The sequence below is a fragment of the Eretmochelys imbricata genome, chromosome 5 (genome assembly GCF_965152235.1).
Source record: "Eretmochelys imbricata isolate rEreImb1 chromosome 5, rEreImb1.hap1, whole genome shotgun sequence".
In the NCBI taxonomy this organism is placed as follows: Eukaryota; Metazoa; Chordata; order Testudines; family Cheloniidae; genus Eretmochelys; species Eretmochelys imbricata.
The window spans coordinates 46,709,985-46,734,168 of record NC_135576.1 but is presented as its reverse complement, the minus strand read 5'-3'; the positions used below and the strand labels follow the sequence as shown (position 1 = coordinate 46,734,168).

Sequence of the window (24,184 nt, the reverse complement as noted above, 5' to 3'; positions counted from 1 at the left end):
TTCAACTCACAGAACCAGTGACTGAAGGCAAACACTCCCCAAATGCAGCTAATTCAAAATGGCCATCTTGCCTCTTCCGTCAAGTAGCATATACTAACTGTGCTTTATGATTTACACTGGCTCCCCGTTCCATGGTGAAGAGGCCATCTCTGCACAGGGCCCCACCCTGTGGAGCTCATCTCTCCCAGAAACCAATATTATTATTAACTGTATTACAGTAGCACCTAGAGACCCCAGCAGGGAACCTGACACCTGTTCATACACATAGCTAGAGACAGTTCCTGCCCCGGAGAGCTTACAGTCCAAATAGACAAGACAAATACAGCAAGGGAGAAAGGAAGGATTATTATCACCATTTAACACATGGAGAACTGAGGCACAGACAGATTAAATGACTTGATCAAGGTCACAGAAGAAATCTGTGGAAGAACCAGGGATTGAACCCAGCTCTCATGAGTCCCAGACAACTGCCTTAGCCAGAAGTACCTTTGTCTTGGGCAAAAACTTAGTCAGGGGCATTCAAAGAGACTACCTCTATGTACATGGCAATGGAATACCACTGAAGGGGTCTAATGCTGTAAGGTACTGAGTGCCACCTGCAAGGTGATGAGCATCCATGGCTCCTAGTGGAGTCAGTGGGGGTTGGGAGATGCTCAGCACTTTGCAGTGTTGGGCCATAGAGCGCGTCATTATTTATTTATTAAGGGCTAACGACAATGAGCCAGACTGTGCCATGCTGGGGCATGGGTATGCAAGGTGGGGCGGGCACACGTAGCCTTTCCCCCCTCCTTGCCCAAGTCTGGCACAGTTGCAATCTCTCTGTGGTCACCAGGGCACAGGAATTGTTCCATGCTAGCTGACATAGACATGTTGGTAAAGCCCCTGGGGTAGGCACAACCATGCCGGCACAGAGGAGTGCTTCTATGTCATTCGGGGACATGGTCCAGCTGCCGGTAGAACTCCTTCTGTCAGTTTATGCTGCATCTTCAGAAGGGGGCTGTGCTAACAGAGTTATATCGGTCTAGCTGTACGTGAAAAGCATTTGTATCATAGGTAAGACCCCCCACTCATCCCTCTGCACCTGCTAGTACAGCTGGCCAACCATGGCAAGGAATGCAAACTCCACAATCCTCAGGGGTGGAATAGTGGGCATGCTCCCTGGGTACATGGGAGGCAGGGGTCTGGAGTGCATGGTGCCTTCCAGAGTTCACAAACACCCTCAAAGCTGGGTTGTGCCTTAATGGCATAGTCCCACCCTATCTGTGAGAGCCTTGCATGAGATGAAGAGATGGGGCATTAATAATGTGGATTAGGAGAAATGTTTACCTCCCCGCCCCCAACACACATCCACACCTGTTTAAAAGTCATGTGAGTTTGAAGTAGGATGAAACATGAGTCAGTCAGAATTCGTATTACAAAAGGAAGGGTTTGTGTTATTAATGAGTGGATTTCCCACAAAGGAAATTACCGTCTTGGCCTGGCCTGGAAGCTGATGTAATGCCAAGTGCTAATTGCATCTTGAACTGCCAAACCTAGTGGCATTGGCTGCACAGTCTCCAGTTACAGAATGAAAGAGAGATACTCTGAGGCTATGTAACTAGAGTCCACCTGACACGAAGAAAAGCCAGCTGTATGCTGAGGCCTTGCCTACTCTGGGTATTTTGCACCCGTTGGTGCAGATCCCTAGTGTAGGCCTGCTGTGCTAATGTAAAAAGTGACTTGGACACGTGTGGTTACCTAAAGGCCTGAAAGAGCAAAAGGATGTTCAGCTGCAAGTACCTGTTTGTCACTTAAACTTAGGGCCAGTCTAGTGATGCTTTCTGTAATATTTGTTAATCAGCAGTATTTCTACTTATCTTTTTTCTTTTCTTTTTTTTTAAATCTCTGTCTTTCTTTAAAATCACCAGGAAAATAGTCTGTTGCTTATGGCAACTTGGCCTCACTGCTGTGAACTGGTAGCTGAGGCAGTTACTGATGGGGGCCTTGGAGAGGGAAACTGAACTCTGACTTCTGGGGAAGCAAAGCAAGGAGTAGGTAGTGGCTCAGATAGAAGATCTCTGGCACAGAGGTTGCTCTTATTTCTCTCCCAAAACAGTGCCACAGGAGGACTGGCAAGGAACATTCTGTGCAGAGGGAGACCTAACTGACCTGAAGGTTACTAGCTAGGACTGCATCTATGCAAGAATTTGTATGCTGGGAAAGAAAGTGCAGAGAACACACTATATTGTCCAAATGGAAATCTAAACAGCATGAGATGAGGGTATTTGAACAACAATACTCTTCAGTTTGGGTGACTGTCAAAAAGCAGCCCATTTAAAGGGGGTATTTAGGACCCGAACTCTTTGACTTGACTTAGGCTATCGCCCCATAATCCCAATTCTGTCCCCTGTGGTGCATTACAGTAAAAATGGGAAGGAAAACTGAAAGCAGAAGAAATATAGAAGGGAGAATGGCTGAATATATTGAGAGAACTGGAAAACAGATACTGAAGTTAAGAGGAGAACACAGATAAATGAAGGAGGATAGGGAAAACTCAGCTGAGGAAAGAAGGGAAAGAGATGCAAGAAGGGCACGTAGACTTGGGAAAATCCACGGTGAGAGGAGGAGGAAATAAGAAAGGAGAAATTTGACTAGAAAAGCTATCCCCAGCAGCAGACAGGTGGACAAGGTAAGTACCACATAACTACAAAGTGCTGTCTAGATAACAGCTCTTTGACTGAAAATATAAGATTTTATTGTGCAAGAAACGATAGTTTTGCACTTAAAGTGGGATTGGAACCCCACAATGTCACAGGATGGGATTTTAATCTGGATGTCAAAACCTAGAAAGCTTTAGATATATGTCAGGCTTCTGGTTTAAACTGATTTTTCCTAGTAAGAGCAATGCTAAAATGCTGATTAGAACTCACCAGTAAATATTTGTTCAAAATAAAACCCTCTTTATTTTATACTACTTCCATTCCCCAGAGCCTCCAAGTCCTCCACATTCCTTCCAGTCAAGGCTTGCGCCACCAGCATAGATTAGTCATGCATGCAGCCCGAATCTGGATGAGGCTGGTCACTGAGAGCAGAAAAAGCAAATATGTACAGGGTGGAGGTAAGGGGTTTGTGTGTGTGGAGGAAGGGCTGAATTGCCTTCTCCAGCTCAGCAATTATTTGCCAAAAGATATTACCAATATAGTTTGGGGCAAATGTTGAAAACCAGATGCTAACCAAGGGCCAGTTCTGCCACTCTTACTCACATAGATGGAGCAATACTTAATTGTGGCTTATACTGCCAGTTTGCCATCTGCTCTGGGAAGAGGCAGCATGTGGGTGTGCAGCCCCAGGAGCAGACCTGGCAAGGAATTGGGATTCTGAGCGTCACAACAACTCCCCTTGTCTCCCCTGTAGCCCTAATTTGACCTGAGTAACTTGACACAAGTAAGACCTCATGTCTCAACTGGCATGACTGGGAAGGTGAATGGAAGAATCAGCTGTAAATAAGGGCATAACAAGCATTAGGCTGGAGTCAGTCTAGCTAAGTTAAGCAGGTGATGGAGACAATGGACAAGATAAGCCTGGAATGTAGAGCTCAGGTTATACATGAACTGCACATGGACAGATCATGCTGTACAGGGACTGGTTCCTGAAAAGTAACCAAGCCAATCATGAAGTGCGTATTGCAATATAAAGTCAGGCAATAGAGACATATATAAGGCAAAGTTTTGCTCTATAACTTTGGATATGTGGTGTGCCCTGCAGCCACCTCCCCCAGCTCTGAGCATGGCCAGCTAGGGCATAGTGTTGCTGTCAAATAGTGTTGCTGTCACCTGATTGAGAAATTCCAGAGTCGAACTGAGTTTTTGGGAAGTGAGAGGAAGAGGGTCTCAGTGGATCCTAACTCCCCTTATCCCAGGGGAAGGAGGCCACTTCTGGACTATACCAAGAGCACAGTGCTCCTCCTGCCGCCACAGCTCCGTTGTGCTAGCCAGCACGTTGTGGGGAAGCACGTGGAGCCAAGACTCCACCCATTATATGACCATCTGTGTGGAAAGGGGAGGAGTGGCCTCCACAGAGGCTGGTCTTCCCCCATGCTGGGGCCCACCAGGTCATAGCCCACACAGAAGAGTAAAGGAGTGCCTTATGCCTCCAACCCCTCTGCACAAGTGTGTAGGGCAAGGGCCAATCTTACCCTATGTGTGTAGCCCCACTGAAGTCGGATGGGCTATTTGTGCAGTAAGATACTATCCAGCATGGGTAAGGGGGACAGAATCTGGCCCTATACGGTGGACCAACATACACTAGTCACACCATACAATATGAAAACACTTCTAAACTGCCACTGCATCTCAGACAGCAATGGATTTTACAGAGTGTATTTCCATATTTAAGAGCAGGATCAAGCTCCTCTTAGTTATCAGCTGTTGGGAGGAGGGCAGCGCTGGGACTGTCTGAAAGGAGCACACAGAACATGAAGGGGATATGTCTTAAATGCTGGAGCTATATTAGCTAAGCCAGGAGATCAGGCTGTGTTTAGTTTTGTTTCTGATTTATAGGTCAGAAAGTTGAGATAAAGTTTGGTCATCAGTTATGAAGGGAATTTATATAGGACCTGATCCCACTGGGAGCCTTTCCATTGACTTCAGTGGGCTGTTATTAGCTAGCAAGATACAGTACAGCCTGTATTAAAACAGAGCAGGTAATGCAGCTTGAAAGGAAGGTGAAAGTAATGCACTGATTTCTATCAATTTTGGGTAACCACCTAATTTTCTAGGGCAGTGGTTCTCAACCAGGGGTACACGTACCCCTGGGGGTGCACAGAGGTCTTCCAGAGGGCACATCAACTCATCTAGATACTTGCCTAGTTTTACAACAGGCGACATAAAAAGCATTAGGAAAGTCAGTACAAACTAAAATTTCATACAGACAATGACTTCTTTATACTGCTGTATATACTATACACTGAAATGTAAGTACAATATTTATGTTACTATTGATTTATTTTATAAATATATGGTAAAAATGAGAAAGGAAGCAATTTTTCAGTAACAACGTGGTGTGATACTTCTGTATTTTTATGTCTGATTTGTGTAAGCAAGTAGTTTTTAAGTGAGGTGAAACTTGGGAGTATGCAAGATAAATCACACTCCTGAAAGGGTTAGTAATCTGGAAAGGGAGGGTGTTCAGCATCTTACAGGATTCCTCTAACAGAAGAGCCAAGCGAATTCATGACAGTTTCTTGGGAAACAAATGAAAAGAATCTCTTGACAAAAGAGCTTTGGCACAGCGGATCATGCTATTAAATATAAGCCAGCCCCATAGAATAAAGAGTTTCTTAGACAATTAGCTAAAGTAAAGTAGTCAGAGTGCTGAAAGGGGCTATGCAGATTATATCATTGTATAAATTATTGAACTGGTGTGGTGGAAAAGACAGATATAACTTTCTCTCTCGTGTCCTGAGGGTGGCTGCACTGAAAATTTGTACCTCTCATCTGAAAATTATACCCATTGCTTTCTCTGCTTAGTTAATTGAATTTACAATATTCAGTAGCTAGATGGTGAATGTGGTTTAGAGAGATACATGCTGAATTATATATTCGATGGTGGATGTTCTGCAGTTAGTACCCTTCATTTGTGGATTCAGCAGTGCTTAACTTTTGCTGTTTATTTAATAGTCTTATTCAGGTGTTTTTATTTGTCTTGATTAATAAACATTTCTGAGCAATGATGTAGGTATTAGTGATCATAGGAAGATACAAGCCTGAATGGCCCTGGCTGCTTGAGATACCATCTCAACAGCGCTGAGTAAAGGAAATGATCCTCCTCACAGTACCCAGATTTATGACTAAGGGCTATATGACCATGGGTAACGACGTCACCAGAGCACAAGGCTGCCTCCCAGTAGAACTCTGTGGGTGTTAGCCACCCGAAAAGGGAGAGCAAGTGGATGGTGCCAGGGAGTGGAGCACCTGCTGAATTCCATGCATAGGTATAGTACAGGGTGAGAGCCCTCTACACACTAGGTGTCTCCTAGAATCCCTGCTGGGATGGGGTACCTCTGTGAGACTCCCTTTCTCCCCCATTGTGGGTCTTTGTCTAGTAGGCACAACTGAGCTTATGTTTGCATTGATTTTTCAGGTAGGTACAATCAAAAGAGGATGGGGAGCACTTTGCCCTGATGGCAAAGGAGACAGGCAGATGAGGAATGACATCTATCGAGATGCTTATATGACTCCCATCACTGGAGTATATGAGTGCCTCACACTGATTTAAAACAGAAATGGTGATAACAATCTGTGGCGGTTCAAATACAAGACAGCACAGAGCTTTTAGCAAGCAAGCGAGCTGGTCTGCCAACCGACTTCTGCCTGTCAGCTTTCCACCTTCCCCTTTATTCTTTCTCTCCCCCCCCCGCGCATTACATTCTCCAACAGATAAAAGGAATACACTGGCTTTGTTTAACATTCTTATTTACCAATTTCTATCTACCGCATTCCTTGCTCTCGGGCCTTGAGCCCAGTCCTGGGAGGCTTCCCACGGTTCATGTCATCTGGGCGAGACTCCAAGGTTCATGTCCTTGAGAAGAGCTGTGTGTGCACAGCTCCTATACAACACTCCGGGTGTGCCCTGAATGTTGCCAAGCACATGAACCTTGTATGAATCCTACAACAATCTCTCTTTATTTCTTCCTAGGCGGTAGGAGAGATAGTTGGATTTATACATAGCATTTCTGTTTGTTTGCTTGTTTACATTTGTGTGCCAGAGAGAGAGAGAGAAAGAGAAACTAAGTGAAAGAAATGAGTTTTGTATTCAGTTCTGAAGGCGGTGGGGGCGTGTCATGAATTTTCTCTCGGGGGTGGGGTGGGGTGGGGTGAGCTGAATAATGCATGTCCTACTCCTGTACAAGCTCTGTCTTCCACTCTCACAACCCTTCCCCTACCCCCTCACCGCTGGTATGCAGCAGTGTCAGGGGTCCACTGGAACGTAGCTGTCATAGGAGGTCCTGGTCAAAGAGGGAAAGTCAATTCTTAAGTAGCTAGGGCCAATCCTGTGGAGGGCTTTGATTATCAGGACAAAGGTTCTGAACTGGGCTCTGTACTCATTGGGAAGCCAGGCCAGAGAGAGGAGCTCAGTGATGATGCATAATTGCCAAGTAGATAAACTACTGCATTTGGTATCATTTGGAGCTTTTCAGTGTGTTTGACTTCATTCATTGGTATGGTGAGAGAGACAGGAAAAGAATGTAGCACAGGGAGAGAATACCCACTGGGTATTGGGGTGAATAGGAATAGAATAATAGAATCATAGAATATTAGAGCTGGAAGAGACCAGGAGGTTTTGTAGTCCAATCCCCTGCTCAAAGCAGGACCAACACCAACTAAATCATCCCAGCCAGGGCTTTGTCAAGTTGGGCCTTAAAAACCTCTTAAGGTTAGAGATTCCATCACCTCCCTAGGTAACCCATTCCAGTGCTTCACCACCCTCCTAGTAAAACAGTGTTTCCTAATATCCAACCTAGACCTCCCCCACTGCAACTTGAGACGATTGCTTCTTGTTATGTCATCTGCCACCACTGAGAACAGCCGAGCTCCATCTTCTTTGGAACCCTCCTTCAGGTAGTTGAAGGCTGCTATCAAATCCCTCCTCACTCTTCTCTTTTGCAGACTAAATAACCCCAGTTCCCTCAGATTCTCCTCCTAAACTGGAGATAAAACATGTTCCCAAACTCTGAGGGCTGATAGCAGGAGATTCTCACTGGAAGGCCCTTGACTCTTAATTTCACTTCCCTCTTTGATCTAACAAGTCGGTTGACCTGGGGAGCAGATGCAGGACTCATCTATAAATGTACTCAGGGGCATTTGTGTAAGGGAGGTGATCTGGTTTTCTCCTGAGTACATACATACCATGATGAGGACCTTATCAAGCAAGGGCCTGATTCACAAAGGTATTTAGACTCCTAAATATTCAGATATGTGCCTAAAGGGATTTCAGTGGAAGTGAGGCACCTAAATACATTTGAGTATGTGGGTCCTAGGCACTTTTGGAGATCTCTCTAGGCATCTATTTGCACCTTGATGTGCCTAAATATCTTTGCAAATCTGGCCCCAAGTGCCTAGACATTAAGGCTTGCTGCTTTAGAAATGCACACAGATTAGATTAGAAAGAGATTGTGGTTTCATTTGGAGGGAATTTTTGAGTTGATTTTTGTCATTGTCACTTCTAATTTTGCTCTCCAGGCCCCCACATGGGCCCATTTTTAAAAGGTCAAACAATAAAAGAAGAAATATTTTGTATGCACCATTTACAGCACTTTTGTTGCTTTCAGTGATTTTTTTTTTTTGTGACGAGTTCATAGTGAAAAAAATTATTAAACATAGTAAACAAATACCCATGGAATCAGAAACAAACCTTCTCTTTGTGACCATTCCAGGAAAGCATGCTTGTCTCTGTGTGTCTAGATATTGATAAAGCACTTAATCACTATAGTAGACAGGTTTGTGTCCATGTGTTTTAGAAATTAGGTGAACATTAGCTACAGTGTTCGCTGTGTGTATTTTCTTGGTAACCTTTCATCTAGTCAGTAAAATTGATAAGGTTCAGTTTTTGCTGTATGATATTGCTATTGACTTTCCCATTATCATTATCTTCATTATGGCTTTGTAAGAGCTCTACATTGGTTTACGCAAAGCAATGTTTCCCCTTCACCTGATCTCTATTTTTAGTTATTTTCCCAATCCTCAGCTTCCTAGCAACTAATTGTATTTCCACCCTCTTCAGTTTTAATGATACTATTGCTCTTCTCTTTACAGGTTTCAGAGTAACAGCTGTGTTAGTCTGTATTCGCAGAAAGAAAAGGAGTACTTGTGGCACCTTAGAGACTAACCAATTTATTTGAGCATAAGCTTTCATGAGCTACAGCTCACTTCATCGGATGCATAATTTTTTTGGGGGGGTGTGAGAAAACCTGGATTTGTGCTGGAAATGGCCCACCTTGATTATCATACACATTGTAAAGAGAGTGGTCACTTTGGATGGGCTATTACCAGCAGGAGAGTGAGTTTGTGGGGCGGGGGGGGGGGGGGGCGGAGGATGAGAAAACCTGGATTTGTGCTGGAAATGGCCCACCTTGATTATCATACACATTGTAAGGAGAGTGATCACTTTAGATAAGCTATTACCAGCAGGAGAGTGGGGTGGGAGGAGGTATTGTTTCATGGTCTCTGTGTATATAATGTCTTCTGCAGTTTCCACAGTATGCATCCGATGAAGTGAGCTGTAGCTCACAAAAGCTTATGCTCAAATAAATTGGTTAGTCTCTAAGGTGCCACAAGTACTCCTTTTCTTTTTCCTTCTCTTTACAGAATGTTCAGTGAAGCCAGCCCCCGGAAGGCCACTTGGGGACAGAAGCTCACACCTGTTCATTCCAGGTGACTTAAAAAACCAAAACAGTAGGACCCAATAAAGTGAAAGCTGATGCTCCAGCATTTAAATCTGCTATCATTGGTGATTTCCCTCTGAGCATCAGGGAAATGGGTGCACAAGGGGGGAGCCTTCAGTATAAATGTGCGTATGAGTTAGCTATCATTACCTGTTGACAATACTCTTTTGGTTGAACAGGTAGGAGATTATGCACTGGTATAATATGCTTTCTTTATGACTGTGGTTTCAACTTGCTGTACAAATGTTTTCCTGTTGATCATACTGGATGCAGAGTAGAGCTTTCGTTTAACCCTTCACATTTATTTTCCAGATCTAATCTCTTATGTCTGAAGTACAATGTTTTGTTTTAATATCATAGTCTAGCAATGTAAACCACCATTTGATTATATGGTTCAAATGAATACATGTTTTTCAGTACTTATGACAGCTTCTGTTTTACAGCTGCACCAGGCTCACATGCTTGAGTTCTATATAATTCATGTACAGTACTAATGATTTTTGTTCTCTGTCCTAGAGCCGTTCCACTCCACAATATGCCTACACAGCTGGAGAATGCTATGGACACCTTGATCAAGATTTTTTCACCATTACTCAGGCAAAGAAGGGGACAAATACAAACTGATTAAAGGAGAACTCAAACAGCTCCTTACCAGTGAACTCACTGACTTCCTTTCAGTAAGAGGCAGTTTCTACAACTCTTTAAATTAAGGTTTAGTGGGTGAGGGAAATAGCTACTGAAGGATTCTGGAAGAGCATTTCCTTATACAATCAAGTTCATGATGTGACAGCATCTAAACTATACAATCAAATGACAACTGTGTTTGTGGATCCAAAGAGAAAGCACTAATATCAAGTGTCTTGTTTGATGAGTATATTAAAATGTGCACCTTTGCTTTGAACCACTCATCACAAATGATGAAAACTACGTAAGTCACTGATTATTCAGCTGTGTGTTTGAACATCAGTGCCAAATACAATCTAGAAATAGTAGAAAAAATGATTTCGTTAAATCAATTTTAATCAATTTAGTTAGAACTGAGTGTAGACCAGCCCTCAGCAAAATTGGGATATAATACAGGTATATAGTTCTCAGGAGGCAAGAGAAAGTTTTAAGTGCAGTGAATGGAAATGACTGTGCACTCCCAAACATATGCAGACTGATTGTGATCAGCGTCGGGAATGTTTCATGCTCTTTAAGGGCTTCTTCAGGCTTACAGTTGTATGGTACACGTTTTTTCACAGGTTTATTGGCAATCCTGTATGTTCCAAATATAGCTCCCTATCTGTACTGAACAGAGATATTGCTGAGAAGAGCTCTTACAGTCATTGCTGATTTGAATTTATTTATGCACATCTGTTGTGTTCTTAAATTATTCAAACTGAAATTCTTATGGAATCTGGTACATAATTGATTCCCTGTATTTTAGTAATCCTAACCGTTTTGTGGTCTTTAACAACAACAACAGGATTATTTTGAATCAATTTATGAAATTTCTTGGACTGGATTTTCTTTTTAATCCTGTCTATTGATTTATTATTATGGGAAGATTCTGCTGCCCTTACTCATATTGAGTAGGACCCGTACTTGCTAAGTGAGGTTCTACCAACCGTGACAACAGAAGGCATTATCTGGCCCTATATAAATAATGTCTTGAAATTATAAAAAGCATTTTAAAAAAACCAAAAAAACCCCACCCCAAACACTGATATAGTTGCTATCTTAAAATAAACATCATGAGCCAGCTTTTCACTCCACAGCTCCCCAAATCTGGTTGCTTCATGTAAGTGCCTATTTGTTGCTGAGCTCTATTGAAAACCTGGCCCTATGCTTTTAACACTGTTAATATTGATATGCTGACACTTTAAATGAAAATTTCACACAGCTCCTTCATTTTTAAGTTTTAGAACAGATTGAAATAATTGATACTACTTAAACTTTTAGCACATTACTGGATTGTACTATGATATACCAGAACTATACATTCAAGATGTGCACCACAGTTAAGTCATTTTCTTGTTAAACTGAGTGCAGATTCAAGACATTGAAATAGTTGAAGATACAGTACATGTAAAAAAGGAATTCTTGGATGGCTTGTGGGTTTAGTGTGGGTATGCTCAAGAAAATGAAACACACTTTATACCTGTATTATACAAATAAGTCCAGGCAGATTATATTTAGGCTTGGAAGGATAGATTTTCATCAGTACATTTTGGTAATCAACAATTTCACCATACACACACAAAACGAAGAAAAACTATTTTTCCATTGATAATAAAAAAATCTTACTGCTAGGCAAAGTAAGAAAAATGCTCTTTGAGAACTTATAAGAATTTAATTTAAGGAAGTTTCCTTGGTATATTTTGACATGCGATGTTGACAATTTGTGTTTTAACTGTTATAAAGCTTTAACTCTGAACATTAACATCTACTATCATTCAATAATTTCTGTCTGACCCTCTCCATAATATCCCATACCTATGAACATTTAAATTGATAAACATAGAACAAAATGCTTAAAAACATAATTGTGCACAACTGAGAAAATGTAAACAGATAAAAATGGAAAAATGCTTAAAAATAAAACTGAAATCAGTCAAATTATAAAAAAATAAAAATGGAGTTCTGCCAAGCCTAATTACATTTAAGAAACATCAAACTGAAGGTCAACAAATCTGTTTGGTTTTTTTTAAAATTTCATTTTCTTTTTTTCTTTCTAGTGCCAAAAGGATCTCCAGCTGGTTGATAAGATCATGAAAGATCTGGATACCAATAAAGACAATGAAGTGGATTTTAATGAATTTGTCATTCTGGTTGCTGCTTTGACTGTAGCATGCAATGACTTCTTTGAGGAACAGCTAAAGCAAAAGGAAATTGGAAATGATAAGTAAACAAACCACTGAGACACAAATGTACCTGAATCATGCTTCGTTAGCACTCATCAGCATTTTGTGACTACAAACTATGTCGTGTTAATGTTATTAAATCGTAAGGACCAGGTCATCAGTTGGTGTAAAACAGCAGGACTCTGCTGACTTCAGTGGGCCCATATTGATTTTCACCACCTGAGAATCTGGCCCTAAGTATCTTCCAAGATTTATTTTCTGCTTTTTTTATATCATGTATTTGTCACTTCCCAGATGCAAGAGCTCCATATGTTAGTTCACTTGACTGAGTTTCTGAGTTTTCACCCTGCTACCCGTATTCACCCCTTTTTCATCTGCCCTGTCCCACATCTAGAATGCTGCCCCCTCCACTGGCATGCATTCCTCCGGAAACTACAGTTTGCTGTCTGACATTTAGAGCTGGTTGAAATTTTTCAAACACAAAATTTTCCTGCAAAAATGGGTTATTTTTTAAAAAGTTTAAAAAAAAAATTGAGGGGGTAGTTGAAATTTCATTTGACACAATTTTTGTATGGGAAAATTTGAAATGAAATGTAATGAAAACTGAAGTTTTGAACTGAATTTTTAATGTAATTTTGAAGTGTCCTGTTGAAAACTCTAATTTTTTGGCAGGCCAAAAAGGATGATTTTTTGGACCAGTTCTGCTCAGTTTGGGCCACCTTCTTCTCTGTTTTCATTTCTCAAGCCCTCCCTTCACTTGCACTGATAGGCTGCAATCATGCCTTCCTCCCATCCAGTCGGATAGAATGCATGGCTTCCTTCAGCTTCCCAACCTCTCCCAGCTTCACTTCTATTGTGTTCATGCCGCTCTGTTCAACCCCTTCTCTCAGCATAAAAGAGTTCATGCATAGGATAAATTATTTAAACAGATGAATAGAGGACTTTGTCAGCTGATTGCTTATAGGAGGCATGGATGAGGTGGGTCTTCAGGGGAGATGTAAATGAGACCACGTGATTCTGTTTTCTTTGTGCTGCATCATTAAATGGGAGGAATCTTTGGAGCCCTGCTACAGGAGTTATGGTGGGAGGATCTTGCCACGGGCGGACACTCTCTGTTTTTCCCCTCACAATGACTTTATATTTGCTTTTTCTTCCTTCATTGTTTTCCTTAGTCTACAATAAAAGGCATCTGGCTTGAGACTGCATGATTTGCTCTTTGTGTATGGGGGGAAAAAAGTCACTTCAGATATTGTCTGGCTGGGCATGACCTAATAATGGAGTAACTGACTTATCTCTACCTCCCCAAACCTCAAACGCCTTTCGATGGTGAATCTAACATTCATATGTTTTTTGTTACATAATATAGCATTATAATTACATAAGCCCTTATCAAAGTAGCATTCTGTAATTTAGAAGAGCATCATCTGCCATGTCTGGGGCAGTTGTCATTCCCCGAAGAAGAAATCTGTCACCACCAGATGTCTTGTCATGCAATGCTGGAGGCTGTCCAGTGGTAGCAGGAGCTGAATGTGCTGCCCCTCTTTGCAATGTGGTTAGTGATTCTCTGACTGACATTTATAGCATTCACAGAGGATTCGCTGTGGTTGAATGGCAAAAAAAAAAAAAAAAGTGTCTACCAATTTTTTAATTTTTTGTCTCCGGTGATTTCTTGCCCCTTCACTTACATGTCAGTCTCACTTTCAGTGAGACCACAATGACAGCAGGTACATTATTTGGAAAATCAAGGTGCAACAGTGCTTGAGGTACTGAGGGTCAGCTTGTTACCACTTTGCCTCCAGCCAAAGGGAGACTTACATATGTGTAACTGGGTGTCAGCTCCCTGACACCATCAGCCTATTAGCTACTCAAGCTCTCGCCTCTGGGGTATGCCAGCTCTTACTTTGCCTTGCAGGCTAGCAACAGGTGCTCCCCAGTCCTCAAGCCCCTTTAAAGCATTTTCCTGTAATGTCCAGCCCTTTATCCACTGAAATTTACTCTCAGGAATACTAGGTCTGCTACTCCCATGGGAACAGTGTACATGCCAGCTTGTATGATTCAACTCAGGATCAGCTCCTTGTATCAGACCACAGTTCTCTGTATTCTCTGAAATCATCCACTCAATGTGCAGCGGCAGTCAAAAAAATAAACAGAATGTTGGGAATCATCAGGAAAGGGATAGATGATACGACAGAAAATATCATGTTGCCTCTATATAAATCCATGGTACGTGAACATCTTGAATACTGCATGCAGATGTGGTCGCCCCATCTCAAAAAAGATGTATTGGAATTGGAAAAGGTTCAGAAAAGGGCAACAAAAATGATTAGGGGTATAGAACGGCTTCCGTTTGAGGAGAGATGAATAAGACTGGGACTTTTCAGCTTGGAAAAGAGGCGAGGAAGGGGGGATAAGATAGAGGTCGATAAAATCATGAGTGGTATAGAGAAAGTAAATAAGGAAGTGTTATTTATTCCTTCTCATAATACAAGAACAAGGGGCCTCCAAATGAAATTAATAGGTAGCAGGTTTAAAACAAACACAAGAAAGTATTTTTTCACACAACGCAACGTCAACCTCTGGAACTCCTTGCCAGAGGGTGTTGCGAAGGCCAATACTATAACAGGGTTCAAAAGGCAGTGAGATAGGTTCATGGAGGATAGGTCCATCAATGGCTATTAGCCAGGATGGGTAGGAATGGTGTCCCTAGCCTCTGTTTGCCAGAAGCTGGGATTGGGTGACAGGGCATGGATCACTTGATGATAACCTGTTTGTTCATTCCCTTTGGGGCACCTGCCATTGGCCACTGTCAGAGGACAGGATACTGGGCTTGATGGACCTTTGGTCTGAGGCAGTATGGCCATTCTTATGTTCACAGCACTGATAGATATAATAGTGACAGTGAACAGTGATAAGTTTATTAGCAAAGATTCAAGGGATAGCAAGTAAGGATTATGGAAACAAGGGGTTATGTATAAAACAAAATCATAGCATGCTTTCTAGAGATTAACCTTAACTAAGTAGGCTAACCTTCCCTCTAAAGAAGTTTCTCTCCCCAAGAATATCCTTTGCAGTGTTTCAACCACCATTGGTTGTGATCCTGTTTTCATGAATGTAATTGTACTGCCTGACTACTTTCAAGGTGCAGAGTAAGGAGGTATCTTCTTTGCTTTTTCCTTATACTCCCCAAAGTTCACTGTCAATACCCAGAGTCAAGACAACCCCCTGTAATTTATTCTACAGTGTGTTGCCTTCCCATTGATTTCACATGCACCCGTTGTCATCATATGTAAATGAGGGTTCCATTGTGTTGGCTTACAATGCTTAATTTACATTCCAACAGAGTGATAGGTGAATAAACATCTTTTATCTGGCAGAAAAACTTATTTGCCAACCCTGCCTTGATACAAACGTTAGGAACACATTTTCAACATACATACATAATTCCTTGCATGTATCTGCACATGCATTTCACAGTGCTGTTAATGATCAGTGTGATCCTGGCTTTCATTTAAGACCTCGCACAATATTCTTTAATGAACTGGAATGTACATACATACATCAGTATATTCTTGTAACCCCCTGGCCAGTTGGCATTGAGGGGTTCTCAGGCTTATACAAAGTACCTCTGCTATGGTCACTTCTGGGTTCTCCAGAACATTACTGGTCCCCCTAGTCCTTCCCCTTCCTCCAGTGAGGAGCTCAGTGTAAATCTTTAGACCAGGTCACACGGAACTTAACTATTTCCTGGGTCAAGTAATATTAACCAGAAGCTAGTGTGGTAAACCCAGGATAAACAGCTACAAAAGGGGGGTAGTAAGTAGTCCCAGGGGATTAGAAGGCCCCTCCCTATCCACTGAGGAGAGAGAACCATGGGGCAATAAGGTTCAGCTGGAAAAGGGGTTGCTAGGGAACCAATTAGGTTCAGCTGACTCCAACTACTTGGGACCTTTTTAAACCCTCCCCTGGGTGGTAGGAGGGAGAGAGTGAGGGGAGCAGGAAAGCTGCCAGTAGACTGTTTGCAGCAAGACACCAGACCCTCCCAGTAGGGAGGCTGCACTCGCTCCCCAGAAGGGAAGGAAAACAAGCACAAGGGACTGACTGAGGAGAGGAGTAGCAGCAACAAAAAGAAAGCCAAGGAAAGTGTGGGCCCCTTACTGAATGAGGGAGGCAACCTAGTGACAGAGGATGTGGAAAAAGCTAATGTACTCAATGCTTTTTTTGCCTCTGTTTTCACTAACAAGGTCAACTCCCAGACTGCTGCGCTGGGCATCACAAAATGGGGAAGAGATGGCCAGCCCTCTGTGGAGATAGAGGTGGTTAGGGAGTATTTAGAAAAGCTGGACGTGCACAAGTCCGTGGGGCCGGACGAGTTGCATCCGAGAGTGCTGAAGAAATTGGCGGCTGTGATTGCAGAGCCATTGGCCATTATCTTTGAAAACTCGTGGCGAACCGGGGAAGTCCCGGATGACTGGAAAAAGGCTAATGTAGTGCCAATCTTTAAAAAAGGGAAGAAGGAGGATCCTGGGAACTACAGGCCAGTCAGCCTCACCTCAGTCCCTGGAAAAATCATGGAGCAGGTCCTCAAAGAATCAATCCTGATGCACTTGCATGAGAGGAAAGTGATCAGGAACAGCCAGCATGGATTCACCAAGGGGAGGTCATGCCTGACTAATCTAATCGCCTTTTATGATGAGATTACTGGTTCTGTGGATGAAGGGAAAGCAGTGGATGTATTGTTTCTTGACTTTAGCAAAGCTTTTGACACGGTCTCCCACAGTATTCTTGTCAGCAAGTTAAGGAAGTATGGGCTGGATGAATGCACTATAAGGTGGGTAGAAAGCTGGCTAGATTGTCGGGCTCAACGGGTAGTGATCAATGGCTCCATGTCTAGTTGGCAGCCGGTATCAAGTGGAGTGCCCCAAGGGTCGGTCCTGGGGCCGGTTTTGTTCAATATCTTCATAAATGATCTGGAGGATGGTGTGGATTGCACTCTCAGCAAATTTGCGGATGATACTAAACTGGGAGGAGTGGTAGATACGCTGGAGGGGAGGGATAGGATACAGAGGGACCTAGACAAATTGGAGGATTGGGCCAAAAGAAAGCTGATGAGGTTCAATAAGGATAAGTGCAGGGTCCTGCACTTAGGATGGAAGAATCCAATGCACCGCTACAGACTAGGGACCGAATGGCTAGGCAGCAGTTCTGCGGAAAAGGACCTAGGGGTGACAGTGGACGAGAAGCTGGATATGAGTCAGCAGTGTGCCCTTGTTGCCAAGAAGGCCAATGGCATTTTGGGATGTATAAGTAGGGGCATAGCGAGCAGATCGAGGGACGTGATCGTCCCCCTCTATTCGACATTGGTGAGGCCTCATCTGGAGTACTGTGTCCAGTTTTGGGCCCCACACTACAAGAAGGATGTGGATAAATTGGAGAGAGTCCAGCGAAGGGCAACAAAAATGATTAGGGGTCTAGAACACATGACTTATGAGGAGAGGCTGAGGGAGCTGGGATTGTTTAGCCTGCAGAAGAGAAGAATGAGGGGGGATTTGATAGCTGCTTTCAACTACCTGAAAGGGGGTTCCAAAGACGATGGCTCTAGACTGTTCTCAATGGTAGCAGATGACAGAACGAGGAGTAATGGTCTCAAGTTGCAGTGGGGGAGGTTTAGATTGGATATTAGGAAAAACTTTTTCACTAAGAGGGTGGTGAAACACTGGAATGCGTTACCTAGGGAGGTGGTAGAATCTCCTTCCTTAGAGGTTTTTAAGGTCAGGCTTGACAAAGCCCTGGCTGGGATGATTTAACTGGGAATTGGTCCTGCTTCGAGCAGGGGGTTGGACTAGATGACCTTCAGGGGTCCCTTCCAACCCTGATATTCTATGATTCTATGACCCTGTGCCACCTATAAGGATTTGCCTTGCCCCAAACCTGAGTCTCCAAGGCTAAAAAGGACTGAGCCGAACAAGGTATTCTGCCACACTAGTTTATCCACTACCAGTTTTAACTAGGAGGCCTTTGAAAGAAATCCTCAAAGCTGGGAAAGCTCACAAACCCACTGCCATTCTCTAATTAGATACTGAAAAAGAAGCAAACTGGACTCTGATGAGAATTATGCCATGTCACACTTAGCCGTGATGTGAACCTACTGCTAATGGGAGATAGCAGTCATGATGGAGCCAGTCAATGAAATAATCTAATGATCAGAATTTACAAGGGGATCAGCGTAGCATGAACTTCTTGTGAACGGGGCTGTCTTGCACATGAATGGCGTGTGATTCATAGAATGATTCAAATCATATTTATTCCAGATTAGAGACAACAAATGCTGGATAAACTCTGTAAATCACTAGAGGGTTCTTATTGCAAAGACAACTGTCAAGTTCTATCAACTTTTAAAAGAGCCCTTTTCTGAGCTCAGTCTTAAGAGCAAACAGACAGGGGAGAAAAAATCCCGAAGCATGTTCAGTACCAGAAAACAAAATAGCATAGCACACCTCAGGAGGGATTTAAGCCACCTTTGCCACCCCTAACCCTGGGCTAACTGTGTTCTGGTCCAGTCCCCAGGTGTATATTTATATCAGCTATCAATCCCCACCAAGGGACCATTAGGGCAGCTGGGGGATTGCTAGAGAGCAGGGAAGCCTCAGCTATGCTCCCTGTCTCTGGCCACAACTCCTGTGCAAGCTGCAGAGAGAGGAGTGGCATGGTAGCCATTATGCTGGCCATAATGTTGGATGAGAGATCCTTCCATGGCCAGCTATGTCAGCCTTAGGTGACGCTGGCACAGTGACCTATACGCGGGGTGGGGGTGGGGGAATCTGGGTTGATAGCTGCACACATTCACTATCTCTCTCTCAAAAAGGAAGGTTAAAATCCTTACTTCTTTGCTTCGGACATGACAGCACTATGCTTTCTATTAGTGAGACCAGTCAGAGAGAGTGCTCTTAAGACTGAAGATATATCTTTCGAAGTTAATTAAATTTGTCCTAAGTTCAAGAATTGAGAGACCTTTTTTTTTAATTGAAAAGACAACGTGCTACATGTGTTTTTCCAAAGTCAGCTCTAGTGAAGACCCCTAATTAACACAAACTAAAAAGATGCCTTTTATCAGAGTCTATCTAGAACATCAATAGAAAAGACCTGTTTATAGTCTAACATTTTTATAGTTACATTTGAGGCTGATAAAATTTTACAGCGATGTCAAGCAAGCTCCTTCCTAGCTATTGTGAGGTTCTTTTTGTATTACACATACATAACAGATGTTTAGAAGACAAATTGCATTGTCTTGAAACCTCCAGACAGTGACATTTACCTTTATTTCAGTTTCAATGACACTTTAAGTACCAGTCAGGGAAATAATTGGATTCATGCATCCTGAAGTGCTACAAATATGTGTAAATAACCTTTTAACATCCTCAGATACTATATCCAACCAGAGATCTCAATAAGCTGCTTGATGACATCAGTGTAACGATGACTATTTTGAAATGGAGCAGTCCCTTCAGGCACTGATTTACCCAGTAAATCCATCATAAGGCAACAACACCTCCTTTATTCTGTTGCAGCTTGGAGGTATCAAATGGCTCAGGAGTTATTAGTGTTCAAGGCCAACTGGAATAACCATCATTCTACAACAACTTTCAGCCATAAACAAGAGCAGCCTGGTGCTGTAGGGGGAAGAAGTAATGAGCTGTTAAAGAGACCATGACAGATTTTTCCTATTGACAATTTCCAGTAGATAGAATTCATAGTAATTTCATTCCATCAAGTAATTAAAGAAATAGTTGAAAATTAATACATGGGATCATTTTACTATTGCAGACATGCAGCTGCTGCAACACTCGTTCAAGGGACATCTTCTACACAACGTAGGAGATACCATGCTATGAAACGAATTTATTATGCAAGTGAGAATAAATGCTACAGTGAGTTAGTATTGATTACAGCATGTGTTTAGGATTCATTTGATCAATTTTTTCATGCTCAAGAAATGTGAGTTGAAACATCATCAGGCCTTTAAATATTTTCATTAGCGATATTATGTAGGTAGGGGAGCCATGCTGCACTTCATTTCAGGCTAGCCTCTGATACTTTTACTCCTACTGAGGAGCACCTTACTCCACGAGTGATACCATTCATTTCAATGAGAACATTCGTGGAGCACCCCGCAGTGTGACAGGATCAGAATCTGGCCCTTCAGTACTTGCGTTTTTGTATATAATGCTGTTGTATCACACTTGTTCATGTCACATGGTCATTTGTCCTAAATACAGATCTGTTTCCAAAGCGCCTTCTAGAAAAGAGGACTGAATAGGCAACTTCAAGTTTTCTTTCTCCCCTAGGAACCTGAAGCTGCTCTGAGTTGCTGCAGGGGGGATTATCAGCCACAGAGATGGCATAAAGCCACTTTTGTCTCCTCCTACCTCCCTGCCCAGTTCTGCTTTAAGTGCAGCTTGGCTTGACCAGAAAAACTGAGCCTCTGGGTATAGTCGCTCTCTCAGTATGTTACTTCACCCTTCCAATGTTTAAACTATTGTACAGATATATAAGCAGAGAAGCAAATATTTGGGGAAACACATGTTGGTATTTCTCTCTGCAGGTAATAATAATAGTGATCACAGCATGCACAATCCATTGTTTTAAAATGTTCTTATTTCAAAGTCAAACATTTCCTCCAAAGGCAAAGGAACTATTCCTCACTCAGGGCTACTTGTTTGCTAAGTGGTGCCTCTGCAGCTACCAAAGAGCCTGAAAACAGCACAATGGGTGTAGTTCTGCTGTGCAAGGTGTGTGGGGGAAGGATGTGGGCAGCCACTGAATTGGGTTTACAGTTTCATGCACCACAAAGCCTGCCTAGTGGAGGATCCAATCATGTGAGCATGAAGCTGCGGTTGGAACTAGACTGTGGATAGAATGGAAGAGGGGGATGTCCAGCTCATTTGTAGTTATACAGATCCACCTTCACCATCTCAACCAACGTAAAAGGCACTTCTCCATTGCAGACTATGGCAGTCCCTATGCTGCAGTACCAACAAAAGAGAAACCTGGCGGAGGAGGATTCTCTTTTCTCTGGTCATAGAGGAAGTCTCCTGCATGCAGCATGTATCGTCAAGTTGAGATGTAGGGTTGCCAGTTGTCCAGGTTTTCCCAGGTTCGTCCCTTTTTCGAGGTAGCTGTAAGGGTGCTCAGGACATACTGCCAGATGTCAATTTCATCCCAGATGTCCTGGGGGTTTTTTCCTCAGAGGTGGCAACCCTTGTCTCAAGGTCATTACCTAGCAGGAGTCGCTCAGCTACTCAAAGATTTAGGCCCGAAGATGACGGCTGAAAGATCGGCCACAAACCTGAATCTGCAATCAGATCCATGTACATCAAGGTTCTTGACAGACAGAAAGATTTGTTACACGGTGATGTGGCACCATATGCCTGTCTTAACAACATTTTTGATGGACAGTTTAACAATTAATTAATTCTTCCTTACAAAGATAATTAAGTCTGTTGCACAGTAGTATATTGTCTAGCAGAAAAATCAGTAACAGTGTCAACTTTATCTTGCTTCTGTCACATGATACGTAATGAGAGAAAATCTTTTGTTTATTATCCGGTCATTTATTTTCTAAACTAGCTCACTCTGGAGCCTCTCCTAAGAGTTACAGTATCTCAGGCTATGTGGACTGGATAGCAACCTGGGTAGTGCACAAAGCATATTGAATTGAATAAGTTAAGAAAAGGTCACTTTCTTGAGAGACACAATTCAGTCCTAGCAGGCGCAACTGCCCGTGAAGTTAGCTAGAGCTGTACCTGTTTATGACAGGGCTGAATTTAGCCCTAGCAACTAGATCCTCAGCCGGTGTAAAACTGCACAGCTCCACTGAAGTCAAAGGAGCTACGCCATTTAATATCTGCTGAGGATATGGCCCAAGGACTTTAACCTTGTTTAAATTATAAATTGTGCTTCCACTTGCTGGAAGGATTTCAGTTCAAGCTATTCATAATACAATTATCAAATACACATCTCTAAAACCCTTCATCTAAACTACCAATGTTAAACTATAAAACAATTTTATGACACAGGAGACACATTATGTAGAAATGCAGCATAAGGACTTGCCAGGGGGAAATGCTGATTAGGACAGATCTCAGGGAATATGGAAGAAGGACCTGCCCTGAGGTGTGCCAAGTAAGAGCATATCTCAGGAAGCACTGGAAAAGGGCAAGTGCCTGAGAATGCTGAATGAGGGCCTGCATTATGCAGCTCCAGATGAGGACATTTGTGGCTCTCTATATTTTCTGTGGACATTCATGAGTGATATTTTTTTGGTTTGTTTTAGTTTCAAGAAGTTTTTGTATGGCCAGCTGGACATGTCTTTGATTTCCCACCTTCTGTTTATAAACATTTCAGGCAGGGAGCAGAAACAATATAATGTGACCAGTGACCTGCTATAAATAACAGATCGTGATCAGCACATCAGGCATGGTCAAACCAGATAGCTGGCAAACAATCTGAAATATGTTTACATGAAGTATGCCAACAATTTTGTTCAAATGTATTCAGCATATAATTCTGATCAGAATGCTCACTATAATACCAGGAATAACAGAAAAAGAATCTAGGGAATGTGGAAGGAGAAGAAAAGGCATCTAGGAGAAAGTAAACAGCGCAGCAAAGATCTTAGGTATTCAGTATGTCACTCATGAGAGATTTTCCGTATCTTATCTGTCTGGATGTAGACTGAGTGCTTGATTAAATCTGTCCTTGCTCTACATTTATCTAATGCACCCATCACCATAGTATCTAGCACCACTGGTAGCAAATCCCATTTTTTGCCTTTCAAAAAAATCTGAGTCACAAAGACTCAAGCCAATTCCCATCGGGACAACAGGTGTTTCAGTTGAGAAATTATCAGTCTTTGAAACAATACAAAAAGGAAGAAAAAACCCATCTCCTTGACATGCCTTGGCTGAAATGTCTTTGCTGTGGCACGGCATGAGCTCAAGACACTGAATGTGGAGCCAAGTCAACAATCATTTTCAAATGGAAAATGAACCTGGTTTTGGTTGGGCGACACTTCTAGTCACAGGTCACAAATACCACATAAATACTTGCATGTGCTGATTATTGGTTATTTAATGTAGGCACGTACCCCATGCCCTAGTGCTGCGATGTGCAGAATGACCTGATGCAAGATACAACAGCAGGAAGCCTCCAAGCAAGTGCAACTGCAATGATGCTGACAATGCTTGTGGACTATCGCAAATACTTTTGCGTGCAGACACAGGCATGGCAGATGCATGCCAAGCCAACATTCTCTAGTGTAGATGAGGCTTAAATTACTCCCATGCCAGGGCATTCTTTCTGAGAAACTTTGAAATCTCCTGCAGAGAGTCTAGAAGGGACAGGCCCACATTAAAAATTAAACAACTTCAGTAGAACTGAGCGAGGCCGCAGGCAGGCACCTTTCTAATCTGAAGTTGGAACAGTGAGATACGCCTTCTTCAATTACTCCATTCATACAGCTACAATCGCTGTATGTTTTCCGTCAGCCTGGGTACATTTAGCCCCAGATGAAAAAATTTCATTAACTCCCACTTCTCTCTTCCAACTGCTTTGTGCAGACTTTGGGTTGAGTCATGGATGGTGATAATCATTAAAGCAGAGCTGGCAGTGATAGTTTCCTAAGGGTAATCTCAGTTTTTGAATATAATGTTTGCCTGAGTCTTTGTAACCTGTTAAACTGAGACCTTCAGTCTTCTCTCTTATTCAGTGCCAAAAATAGTGTTAATGCAACACTTGTCATCTAGCCTGTGTTAGGTCATTAGTATATAAATCATGTACATTTGACATTTCTTTAATCTCCCTTCATGACAAATCACACATCCCTTATGTCACACTGTCCACTGTTAACAAGAAGTTCTCG

At 42.5% G+C, this 24,184-nt stretch overlaps 1 protein-coding gene across 1 annotated transcript; it reads left to right on the top strand.

The window, feature by feature from the left end:
• The first annotated feature begins 9,914 nt into the window (after positions 1-9,914).
• Positions 9,915-12,312, top strand: S100Z (S100 calcium binding protein Z). The gene is given in 3 exon segments (XM_077816310.1): positions 9,915-10,001; positions 10,003-10,098; positions 12,142-12,312. Coding segments are annotated over 3 exon segments (354 nt in total).
• Positions 12,313-24,184: the final 11,872 nt, after the last annotated feature.